Genomic DNA, 12,849 nt, shown 5'->3' with positions numbered 1-12,849 from the left:
CTTGCGTCGCCTCATGCATGGAGTAGGGTCCCTATCGTACAACCAGACCATTCATAACAGTATCCCATCAAGTATAAACAAGACTTCCAAATCCGTGCCCAACATTAGTACGGTGTCCGCCCATTCCCGCCCCACCTACGAACCGCGAATGTGCTTCAGTCGCGCCAATTGTGCAGGAGAATTTCGTACCCCCCCCCCCCTCTTTTTTGGAATGCAGCGAATGTGCTTAACATCGGTCCTGGAGCGGTGTAGCGAAAGCTGTTTCTGCTTTACAAACTATACCTGACTATACATGTGAATCATGCTCGAGATACGACTTATTTCATTTGTTGAGGTCGCCATCCTTTCCAGGACAACAGAAAACAACTAAATATAGAAGAGCAACGTACTTGAGATAGAAAAAAGAGCGCCGAAGAGTTCAAGGAAGCTCAAAACTCAGCAGACTGAGACGAGGGAGAAAAAGTAGGCCGATGACAATGGAAAGGGGCCAAACAGCTATCTGCCCATCGCCTCCTCCGAGATAAGAAAATGCTTGGAAAAAGAAAGCATGTTAGTGAACAAGAAGGAACGCAATGTAGGACACAGAAAAACAAATATGCTCTATCGTAAACACACAACAGAGGATCAGTATCCTTAAAGGCACTACTAACCGATAAAAACGAAACAAATTTATCTGTACAGATGTTTTTACGCTGATTCACCGATTACCCAAAGAGGGATTGGGGAAAAAAAAAAGCTACGCGAGTCGGAGAGAAGCGTTTGGCCCTGAGGCCGCGAATTGTCTGAAAACATGGATTGTTTGTCATATAAGGTAATCTAGAAGGAGCCTTATACTTTCTACTTATAGTAGGAACAAACATATGTTTTTTAAAAACTGTTCCGACTATAGTTCTGCAGTGAGTCGAGCCCTCTTCCCGAACTCGTGAACTGCCATACCTATCAGTCGTCAACTCCGCAGCATATCTGCATGTACGCCGTATCGTTTTTTTTTTTTTTTTCGTCCTATCACTTTCGATTTCCTTGCGATCCCAGGAAACTGGGGTCCCTTGAATCACGCTAAAGAGGCCGGCACTCGCACTGCAAACTCCTGTACCATCCACACAAACGCGAAGGCGATAAGTGCCTCTCCTCGCTCGTCGTCGCGTTTTGAGTGCGGCGGTTGTTTGCTTTATTGGCTCGACGTCACAGTTCCTTCCGAAGGTCGGGGAGCAGGCAAACCCGTCCCCAGTCGGCGTTTCCTCGTTGTTCCGCGGTGCGTGTTGCCGCGGCTGGCGTCGTGCGTTGTACCGCCTCTGGGCTTGCACGCGATTCGCGAGTACGCGAGTCGTTTTGGTGCGCGCCGTGAATCCCTGCTTCCAGTCGCTGCGCCGTGGTTCACTTCGCTGCCCCTGAAACGCACGCTTCCCTCTGAGTGAGCGTGTTACGTTCAATCACGTAAGTACTTGAAGCTGCGGCATTTTCTTGTCAGCCGTGTTGAGCCAGTGGTAATTCATAGTCTATGCGCGGCTTTCATTTATTTATTTCAGCTGTATTAACCTCAACTTCCGATTGGTGACTTACGGATCGACTATCAAACCACGTATACCAGCGTTCACCGGGTGAAACTTACAACGCATTCATCGGAAGCGCAAGCACGTAATACGAGCAACGAAAGGGAACGGTACCTACCTCGCTGACGCTGCCAGTGGCGTTTAACATCACGTGCGTGAGATCCTATGCAGTTTCTCAGCTTTTGGGCGTTACGCTCGTAAACCGTCGCGTCTGCCTGTTTGGTATATGAATTGTATAAATAGTCCCGATTAACCGGCTTCCTCGGTTAGTTCTGCAGCATTTCTAGTGCACCCCAGGTTGCAGCCCGCTCTCCTCAGCCCGAACCCCAGAAGCCACCTTGCGCGGCCACCGCAGCGTTGTAATCATCGCTCGGGAAGTAAAATTTATGGCGAATTCGGCAAATCGCACCGGTGCGCAATTGGGCGCCCCAATGCGCCGTTTTATCCAATCATCGTCGCCCCAGGGAGCGCCGGTGGGATTCGCCGAATTCGCCATTAATATGCATTGCGTCCTCAAAAGAGAAGGCGCATTCACTGCCGCCGAGAGTAAAAAGAGTGAAACACGCTGGCGCTTTTTTTTTTCTATCTCGGAGGCCATACGTTTTCATGTCTTGATTCATTCGCCACGTTAGAGATGGCGCTTCGATGTAGCAATGTTTTGCGCTTGGCTTGTGCGGCTTGTATTGACAAATTTTCGATCGATAGCGCGGGGCTTTAAAATATACTGACACTTCATGAGCTCTTGGGATGTCTTTAGAGTGTAAGTGCTGTGTTATCTCTCTCTCTTTGTTAGATTTTGCTGCTCGCTGTTTTCGTCACCCGTCGTGGTGGCTTGGCGTCTATGGTGTTGAGCTGCTAAGCGTGAGGTCGCGGGATTGAATTCTGGCTGCGGCGGCCGTATGTCGATGGGGGTGAAATACCAAAATGCCCGTGACTCGTGGGTAGGGGGCCCGTTAAAGATCCCCAGGTGGTCAAAATTAATCCGGAGTCCCCCACTATGGCGTGCCTCACAATCAAGTCGTCGTTTTGGCACGTAAAACCAGAAAATCCATTCACTCGCTATGTTATTGAGCGTTTCGATAGGCCAATGGTATGAATGAAGCTAGCGCGATGCAGTGACGCCAGTTCCCGCGGTTCGCTCTTCGAATCGTGGTCTCTGTTGTGAAAAATCGTACGCTCGCGGCCAATCGGCCAGTAAGCATGTGTTGTTTAACGCGAGCCCGCAACGTTTTTGAACGGGGTAAATGAACAAGTTTGGATGCTGGGCAATGCTACGAACATCGTCTGACCCAACTCTTATTCCTCTAATCGCATGAAGTAGCGTGAACTTTCGTTTTGAAGACCGTGGCTGTATGGCCATGCGAGAACTGCCTATAATACTTTAATTTGTGTTTTAATCTTTCCCTCACCCTTCTCTCATCCCCACCGCTTACTACTTACGTACTGTTGAGCTCTCATAAGTGCCCTGACCATTGGCCTGGTTGCTGACGGGCACATCAAAATTGGATTTAACCGCTCTTTCTGTGCATGCGTGAGGAGCAACGGTTTGCGAGAGAGAAATGTGGGGAATTCCTGTTCTCGAGGTTTCTCTTTGGCTAGGTACTGCGGGAGAGAACGTTCTTTGCTCTGTTCGTTCCTAGCCGAGTTAAAGCGAAAGAATGCGTGGCTGTAGTGGCGATGGAGCCGTGTCCTAGGTGAGTTTGCTGCGTTTTCTTGCAACGGTAGCACGTTAAATTCTGATAGTCGCGGCGAATACGTTTGCAAAAGAGTCTCGGATGAATTTAATGGCAAAGCATTACATTGTGCCAAGGCATTGTTCATTGTGTCGTTGAGCGGGCGGGCAATGTTTTCACTGGTGTTGAAGTCGCGGGGCGATTTTTCGTTGCTTGGTGCTTTTCTCATCGCGACGATATATTGTTTTTACACGTACTGCTCCAGGAGGGCACATGTAACCGGCAAAAGGAGGCCTCGGGAAAACCTGAGATTATAATAACGCTGTGTCTAAAGGTATGTCGCACATACCTGCTTTGCTTCCGTTTCGCTAACACCGGGAATTACGCCTACTGATTATTGCACATGTTTTTGCAGAACATTTATTTACCTCAAAGTGGATAATTAAAAATGCTCGCGAAAGGTCAGAGAGAGTAGCGTACGAAAAGCCTGGCACGAACGAAGGCACCTCTCCAGGAAAGCAGGCCCGGTACGACTCCACTGCTCCCCCGGGGAAAGCAGTGATGTTATACTGAAGCTATCGCGCCTTAAGGCGCGAGAGAGGAATGATCCGGCGTGAATGACTCAGTACAAGCGCCACAGGCTTGAGAAAGTTTGTTTGACCTACATCCAGCAACCAAAAACTGCGCCCCGCGACTTCTACAACACCAGTCAGAACCTTGCCGAAATATGTTTCAATTCATCGAAGCGTCGGCGCGGCTAATGCTTCGCCAATGTTGCTGTACAGCAGTCACAATGATCTACGGCTATTTAAGGGCTTAGCCACGTTCAGTTTTCTTACTTTGACATACAAACAGTGCAACTCATAAACTGTTTCCGTTTCCGCGCGAATCTCCTGAAGTGTGCGCTACGCTGATCGACACAATGTACATTGCATCGGCACAATGTAATGCTTTGCCATTAAAGTCATGCGAAAGACACCTCACTTCCAAACGTATCCCCCTGCGACTATCAAAATTTAATACGCTACCATCGCAACAAAACGCAACAAACTCGCCTCGGACACGGCGTCCTCGACGTGGCAGTCACGCATTCTGTCGATTCTGTGCTTCCAGCTCGGATAGGGACGAACGGAGCAAACACCGTTCTCCCTCCTAGTACCTTGGCGAAGACAAATCTCCGGGACCGAAAGTTCCACATTTCATTGTCGTAACCACTGCTCCTCACGCACGCGCACAAAGAGCGGTTAAATCCAATTTTGACGTGCTCGTGCTTCCTTTACACGTCACGGCTAAAGCAAAACCAAAGAATTGCTTTCACCGACAGCAAGGTGGCAGCATCTGTTCGCGGAGAATGATAGCAAAGCCCCGATAGCATTTCCTGCAAGATCGGGTCCTGGTACCTCATCTTGGGGTCCATGCTGAAATTGAAACACAGTAGGCGAGGAAATGCAGATATCAATCTTACTGGCGTCGACTGCACGCCTTCAAGCGTTATCAAAATGACGAAAATGTGGTTATTCCAGGAGGGCGTGGCAACGGTGCTGTTTGGTTGCATAAGTCTCCACTCAGAAAAGGTGCATTCAAACCTTTATACCTGTACAATCCTGAGGAGACGCCCTTTAGTACTGGAGACTTTCGACACCTTTCGTCAAACATTTTGCAGGAACCTGTTAGTATTGTTCTTAAGTTCCCTTCGAAATGTAAAAAATAGCTTGAAAGGGAACAGGGTGGCAAGTCGGGCTAACTGATTATTCACTGTCAGCCAACAGTGTGTGTAACAAAGGGCATCGCAGAAAGAACGTGCAAAGCCCTCTACGAATATGCGCCAATTGATTGGAGGAGGCTTCTCGCGGAGGACAGGAAGAAGAGTCAGCACTGCTTTTTGAATGACATTCACAATAAAGACAAACGCGAGAAAGGCTTTGCCTATAAAAATATTTGTACGAAGTAAATATCGAACATGCTAGTAAATAAGCACGCAAACAGATAAATAAAATAGGCAGCAGCAACGTCGATGAAACATGTGCCCAACAAAGTAACGAAGGACTGAAGATGTGAGGAAAAAGAATAAATTTATTGGACGCTCCTCACAATTGTTTAAGTACGCCGGAGGTATGAAAGTATTTATTAGTACGTGAGGGTTGACCGCTGCATTTCTTTAAATATGTTGACCAAACCTTTCTCGGCCGTTCAGCGGATGACAATGAAAAGGTATAGAATAAACAGCATAACATTGTTTCGCGAGTGTATTAGGGAAGAAACAACATACCGATTGACCGCCGTTAAGCTATCACCGCCCGTGATGTTGAGAGACCAGCCATTCCGACCGCCAAATTATAAAATCAAATGCTAAAAACGGCAAGTGATAATGCAACGCATTAGTGACATTCTCAAGTATACAGTCAATCCCTAATATGCGGACATAGGTACGTTTCTAGGTATCTAACACGCGAAGGTTACTGACCGATGCTCATTTAACATAACTCCTTCATAATGCACTGGGCAATGGATATATCGAATTCGGTGGGTGCGCTGCCAGAGTCATAAAGCCGCTTGCATGCCGTGAACGCAGCGTTCAGAGTAGTTTTTATTGATTGCCTTTTTTTGTCGTATTTTTTTTCTAGCTAAGTTGAGCAGGTACACACTATCTAACGCATCGAAAAATTCATTCTTAGCGACGTTGTGATACATTTTAAGGCACAGGCAAAAAAAAAGTTACTGCCTGCTATCAATCTGCCTACTGCCTACTTTCAATCAACGTACTCCTTCCTTGTTTTTCTTTCTCTATTATATGTTATAAATTCTCATGTAAGAAACGCATACAAAAGTTCGTTCAAGTTCGCTAGAGGTGACATGGGGTATATCGAATTACATAATACATCAAGTCCAAAATCAAGAAATGGGCTGACAGATCGAATAGATCACTGTGATATAAAGCTTGTAAACAGGGATGAAGTGCCTCAGAATGACTGGCCAACGCTTCGATAGCAGGACCTATCTTCGTCAAAGGCGGCCTCGTCATCCTCGCCAGTTAGTTTTAAAGGGTTAGTGCAGTGATGTCACGTGCGGTTTTTGTCGGTGGCGGTTCATTATCTTTAGCGCGTAAGCCTATTTTTTATAAGCGAGTTCGATTTTTACGTTGAACTAACATGAGATCTTCCACCACTGATGGTAGCCAACTAAGACAGCGCAAAGAAGTTAGCAAGAGTCATGACACGATGACGAACAAAGCACTAGACAGAAGAAATGCGCGCTACCTTCAAAAAACATATAATCTGGATAAAAAAGCAGACATACATTGATTAGTCGCCATAATCGTCAACCTAATTTGTTTCCAATTACCATTGTTACGTGTCAACTGATTTCATCATGTACCTCCTAAATTCCCAATTTCCCAGCATCACCTAATTTGGGAAAGTTAGCCGATGCAGCCTTACAACAGAGAGATGAAGATAACATAGAGGTAATGAATAAAATCGTAACTAGGCTTGCTTCCGAAGCAGCATTGAAGTGGGAGGTAAGGCACCAAGGCAGCCAGTAGGCAAACTCTCCCAATTAACAAAGGACCTAATAAAGAAACGACAAAGAATGAAAGTGTCCGACCCGAGATATCAGATAAAATTATCGGAACCGTCAAAACTGATCAACAAGGAGAAAACATGGAATATTCGAAAATTATAACGTGAGAAACACTGAGGAAGCAGTAAAAAATGGACGAAGCATAAAATCACTGAGAAGGAAAGTTGGCATAGGACAAGCCAAGGTGTATGCACTGAAAGAACAGCAGGGTAATTTCAAAGATATAGTAAAAGCAGCGGAAGAATTTTATACTGTCCTGTGCAATAACAATAGCAGCCACGGTGCCTCCATTCGAAGTATTATTGAACAGGTTACAGAGGCTTCTTCTATAACTAGTGATGAAGATAGAAGGGTCTTGCAAGACATGAAACAGGGGAAGTGGCAGGAAAAGATGGAATAATAGTCAATCAAGGATGGAGGAAACATCATGCTTGAAATCGTTGCGGCCCTTAGTACGAAAGGTCTCACGACTTCAAGGGTACCAGAGAACTGGAAGAATGTCAACGTTATACTAAGCCACAAAAAGGGAGTCGCCGAAGAATTGAAAAATTATAGGCCCATTAGCTTACTTCCACTACTATATAAAATATTCACCAAGATAATCTCCAATAGAATAATGTCAACACTAGACTTCAGTCAACCAAGGGATCAGGTTGGTTTCAGGAAGGGATACTATGCAATAGATAACATCCATGTCATCAATCAGGTAATCGAGAAATCCGCAGAGTACAAGCCTCTTTATATGGTCTTCATACATTACGAAAAGGCATTTGATTCAATAGACATACCAGCAGTCATAGAGGCATTACGTAATGGAGTACAGGAGGCTTACGTAAATATCTTGGAAAATGTCTACAGAGATTCCACACCTACCTTAAGTCTCCACAAGAAAAATAGGAAGCTACCTATAAAGGAGTCAGACAAGGAGACACACTCTCTCCAACGCTATTCACTGCGTGCTTGGAAGAAGTGTTCAAGCTATTAACCAGGAAAGGCTTAGGATTGAGGATCAACGGCAAATATCTCAGCAACCTTCGATTTTCACATGACATTGTCCTGTTCAGCAACACTGGGGACGAGTTGCAACAAATGATTGAGGACCTTAACAGAGAAAATGTAATAGTGGGGTTGAAGATCAATGTACAGAAGATAAAGATAATGATGAATAGCCGGGCAAATGAACAAGAGTTAAGGAACGTCAGTCAGCTTCTAGTGTGTATGAAGGAGTACGTTTACCTAGGTCAATTACTCAAAGAGAACTCTGATTGTGAGAAAGAAATTTACAGAAGAATAACAATAGGGTGGAGCGAACATGGCAGACATTGTCAGATCCTGACTGGAAGCTTGCTATTATCATTGAAAAGAAAGCTTTACAATCAATGCATTTTACCCGTGCTAAAATACGCCGCAGAAACTTGGAGACTGACAAAGAAGCTTGAGAACAAGTTAAGGACCGTGCAAAGAGCGATGGAACGAAGTATGTTATACGTAACATTTGGAGACAGAAAGACACCGGTGTGGATCGGAGAGCAAACGGGTAGAGCCGATATTCTAATTGACATGAAGAGAAAGAAATGGAGCAGGGCAGTCATGTAACGCGTAGGTTAGATAAGCGGTGGACCATTACGGTTACAGAATGGGTGCTGAGAGAAGGGAAGCGCAGTGGAGGACGGCTGAAGACTAGGCGGAGCGATGAAACTAGCGAATTCGCGGGCGCTAGTTGCAATCGGTTGGCGCAGGACATGGGTAATTGGAGATTGCAAGGAGATCGCCTTCGTCCTGCAGTAGACATAATATAGGCTGATGATGATGACCACGGCGGCTAAACGTTAGTATGCTTTGGCGTTGAGCTGCTACGGCCGAGGGCGCGGGATTGAAACCAGGCTACGGCTGATGCATTTGAATGGCGGCGACATGCAAAAACGTCCTGTGTTGTGCATTGAGAGCACGGTAAACAATCGCAGATGGTGAAAATCATTCTGGAGTCCCCCACTACCAACGTTACTAGACTAGCTTTTGTTGCCCACTACGGTGTGCCTCATTACTATATCGTGGCTTTGGCACGTAAAAACCCAGAATTGTATGTTTTAATCCTGAGAATTTCGTTATAAGTAAATTTCTAGGATCTAAGAATAGGTTATAGGTTACGCGGCAGGCACTCCTACGTTTTGACTGGCAGCCTGCAGTTATTCGTGAAAGCAGAAATCTGCATTCATTGGGTTCCATTAAAGCCGCATTCTTCGAAGGTAAGGAAGCTTGAGTGGTAGCGAAGGACCGCATATCAAGCGATGAAACGGAAAATGATAGACTGCATAGTGTTAGAAATCAGGAAAAGTGTGACTTAAGCAAACGGGGCTAACGGATAGTCTGTTCAGATTACGAAAAATTAATCAACCTGGGTAGCTATGTGGTTCACAGAGCGGATAACTGGAATTTTGTTATAGAGCATTCCACTGGTCGTTTACAAGAGCTCTAACGAAGCTTCGAAGATCTTTCATCAAAGTAATTAATATTAATCGTGACAATTAGTACGCTCCTCTATGGTTAACAAAGTTCGAATACCGTATACTTAATAACAAATCAGCGCAAGAAACACTGGGAAAAGAAACGTAGCCGACAACTTGACTACTTTTTTTCTTTGTACACTTGTTTTCCACGCCGTTTTGTTGTTCAGAATAGATCCATACGGTCTAGCCCAGCTTTCAGCCTTGCCTTAATAATGCTACTAAAGTTTGTGTAATATTCGTTTTCAGTTTTACACGACCATAGCACCGCTGTGAAAGTGCGCTCAAAAGACCAGTCGAATGTATCAGTAGAGTTAGAGAATGGGTGTGAATGAAAGGAAAAGAGACCCGAGCACGGAAGAGGTTAAACGAAATGATATTCATGTACATAAAAAAAAACAAAGCGAGAACAACTCTGAGCGCGTGAAGATGCGTGTCTTGTACCATGCGCAACAAATAGACACTAGGATACGAATGGCGAAAAAAAAATTTATTCTGGCCTAATTCACTTGTAATCTCGAACAACGCCACAGATACGCCATATTTTCTTTCTTTATTTTTGCAATGCTAGAGAATTGCCTGCGAACTTCGATGAACATTTAAAATACTTTTTTTGTAATCTCTCTACTGAGTCGGCGCAAGTTTTAATGGAAGGTGTTCATCGATTCGACTTTGTTCCCCTATTAGAATTATTTTTGGCAACGTATTGGGGTAGGAAAGTACATACTGCAAGGAAAGGCAGGGTGCGGTCCTGTTCTGTGTTTGCGCCCTAGAGTGCGTTGTCGGAAGCATGGCTGGGTGCCGTCATCCGGTGTCAATTTGTGGGAGGCGGCGCGGAGGAGTAGGCCCCCGTGGCCACGGCTTATTTAGGCCGCGAGATCTCGGGAGCGGCCGACAGCGCTGCCGCTCAATTCGAGCACCAGCATGTTCTATCTCGCGCTACCTGCCACTGAGCCGTCTGCTTATTCTTGGGCTCCGGAGGCGATAGTGGCGCCGGTAAGGAGTGCATGTTATTGAAGGCGGATATATCATCACTTACTGATGTTGATATCAGGCCGTCATATTGATGAATAAGACTATGTTGACTGGGTGCCGCCGACTAAGCGTGACTAACAAATAATTTTCTTTTTTAGAAACGACCCAGTGTGATTTACAAGGAGTCCATGTATGCCAGTAATTTCAATCGCGATTTGAAAGGGTATACGAATCTTCAGGCTCAATAATTTTTGAACTTCAGCGAGAACCCGCTGAATTTCTCCAACAATTGCGTCAGATATTGAGAAAGGTTGGAAGGTGCCTGTCTACGTGGTTAGACAGTAACAAAAACGTGAGCCTTGTCGACTAAAATATTACCTCCTGATACTTACATTTCGCTGCCCGTAACCCCTTGAATTTGACTAAATCAATTTCACGCTCGGTGTGGTCAAGCTGTTGTACCAATATTGCTTAGATTGTAGTAGAAAAAGCTTCTAATGTCTTAAATGAAGGGTGCCGTTTCCGCAATAAACACGTGTAGCTAATTCAGATACTTTCTCTGGCATTTTAGCAGGAAATAAAGACAGATGGTAAGCAAGGTGAATTTCTGCACACGTTTTCCCGCTATATACCGGAAGTCTAACAGTTCCTACGCTGAAAGTTTACGGCAGCTTTGTCACAACATGAGGGATGTTTTTCTTGTAAATATGATTCGGTTACATTTTCCTCATGCAGCCTTTGCTTCCTTTCTTTTTTTTTTTTTGCAGCCCAGAAAAAGCCTTCTGGCACTCGAGAGAGCCCGTCGTCATCACATCTTCCTGTGTCATGGCGCCTAAGAAACCGTATTGCCAGATCATCGATGGCGTGCCGCGATGCCCAGGTCTGGAACCAGAGCTCTTCAGAAATAGCCTGAACTTTTGTGCGGTGAAAGGAGATTTGGTTCAGTGCACGTATCCCAAGGCGGGCACACATTGGGTCATGTACACTCTCGAACTCATTCTCAAAGAGGGTGATCCCGTGCCCAATCACACTGAATTCCTGCGCAATGTTCGCTTCATCGGCCGCATGGAGACCGAAGGCTGGCACTCACCCCTGCCTGTGAGGCTGTTCACCACTCACGAACCTCTCACCAAGGACACGATGAATCCTGAAGCCAAGTATGTGTACGTGGCCCGCAATCCTTGGGACACCTGTGTCTCATTCTACCACATGGCGACGTCACTGAGCATGTTCAAGTTCCGGGACGGCACATTCGAAGAGTTCTTCGACGCCTTCATGCGCGGAGACTTTGGCTATGGCGACTACTTCGACCATGTCGCGTCCGGTTACGCGCTTAGGAACGAGCCCAACGTGCTTTTCTTGACGTACGAAGATCTCAAGAAGGACACTCGTGGGGCGGCACTCAGGCTGGCCTACTTCCTCGGCGACCGGTATGGCAAGCGCCTGGAAGGTGACGAGGACCTTCTGCGAACTCTTCTCGATAGAATGACGGCCGAGTACATGCAAAACGTGCTCGTGTTGGACGTTCAGGGTGTGGATCCTGCGTGGAAGACGCGACGAACCGAAACCACTATACCTTACAAGTCAGCTTACGGAGGTGACCTCAGGAAGTACCGCCTAGTTCGGAATGGTAAGCCGGGAGACTGGAAGTCACATTTCTCGCCCGAGCAACTGCGCCGCGTGGAGTCGAAGATTCTAGACAGGGGTCGCGGCGCGCAATTCATGGAACTGTGGAAAGACATCCGAGAAGAAACAATTGCAGCCTCTCTCGGATGAAGATTAGCAACAGGCGAATCTTATCTTTTCCGAATGCGGACGATGGTGTCTAGGTACTAAACTGCCACTCCAGAGAATGAAATTTATGGCATGGCACGAACTCGGTATACGCCAGAAGAACGATGGCTCGAGATAGGCACGTCCAGTTGCATCTTTTCGAAACGGAACATCTGGTAGCCATGCTCATACTGGTGGTTTGTCTTGTCAACCTCTTCCGTAGGCTTATCTTCACCAGCAACTATTTGAGTGGAAGTCAACAGGAACAACCGCCTTCTCGAGTCACAAGATGTCACAAGTTGTCGCAATATGGCGGTGAAGCGCTACATTTCACAAGCAACACGGCCACCTCACTGCACCGCATTTCTTCACCACAGTGCAAGGTAGCTACATGACCCATGCAATAAACTTCATTTTCATGCCCCTGGCACTTTCTCGCAGCACCAGCGCGCAGACAAGGGTCTACATAGATAGGTAAAGCCTGAGGGAGGGTCATAGCCAGTTATAAAAGGACCACATGAGACAGCTTTTCCGGCCCTTACAGCGTATTTGCTCTAAGTAGGGTTTTTATTGGATGGTCCTCGCAAAATCTGCACGAATGCTTCCGCGCAAATAGACGGCGGAAATTTACAGAAAGAACTAATGGACAGCGCACAATGAACCTTAGGGGGGCTCTGGTTATACCAAAGGTACTGCGCGTACAGAGCTTTAAGTGTATTAGCGCCTTTGTACAATGTCAATAATGTTCTTGTAATTGCGCTTTCTACACTCGTAGCTGTAAAATGCCAAATACCT

General features: G+C 46.1%; 1 protein-coding gene across 1 annotated transcript; it reads left to right on the top strand.

The window, feature by feature from the left end:
- Window positions 1–973: 973 nt before the first annotated feature.
- Window positions 974–12,484, top strand: LOC126524615 (sulfotransferase ssu-1-like). Its single transcript, XM_050172914.3, has 2 exons — window positions 974–1,434; window positions 11,049–12,484. The coding sequence occupies exon 2, from the start codon at window positions 11,107–11,109 to the stop codon at window positions 12,055–12,057; it is 951 nt and encodes a 316-aa protein (XP_050028871.1). The 5' UTR covers window positions 974–1,434; window positions 11,049–11,106; the 3' UTR covers window positions 12,058–12,484.
- The last annotated feature ends 365 nt before the right edge of the window (window positions 12,485–12,849 follow it).

The sequence above is a fragment of the Dermacentor andersoni genome, chromosome 3 (genome assembly GCF_023375885.2).
Source record: "Dermacentor andersoni chromosome 3, qqDerAnde1_hic_scaffold, whole genome shotgun sequence".
Lineage (NCBI taxonomy): Eukaryota > Metazoa > Arthropoda > Arachnida > Ixodida > Ixodidae > Dermacentor > Dermacentor andersoni.
Note: the sequence above shows the minus strand (reverse complement) of the source record. Positions and strands in the feature narration are given on the sequence as shown.

Excerpts from the sequence above, each read along its gene's own strand:
- LOC126524615 (XM_050172914.3), top strand. The coding sequence starts at position 11,107 with ATGGCGCCTAAGAAACCGTATTGCCAGATCATCGATGGCGTGCCGCGA.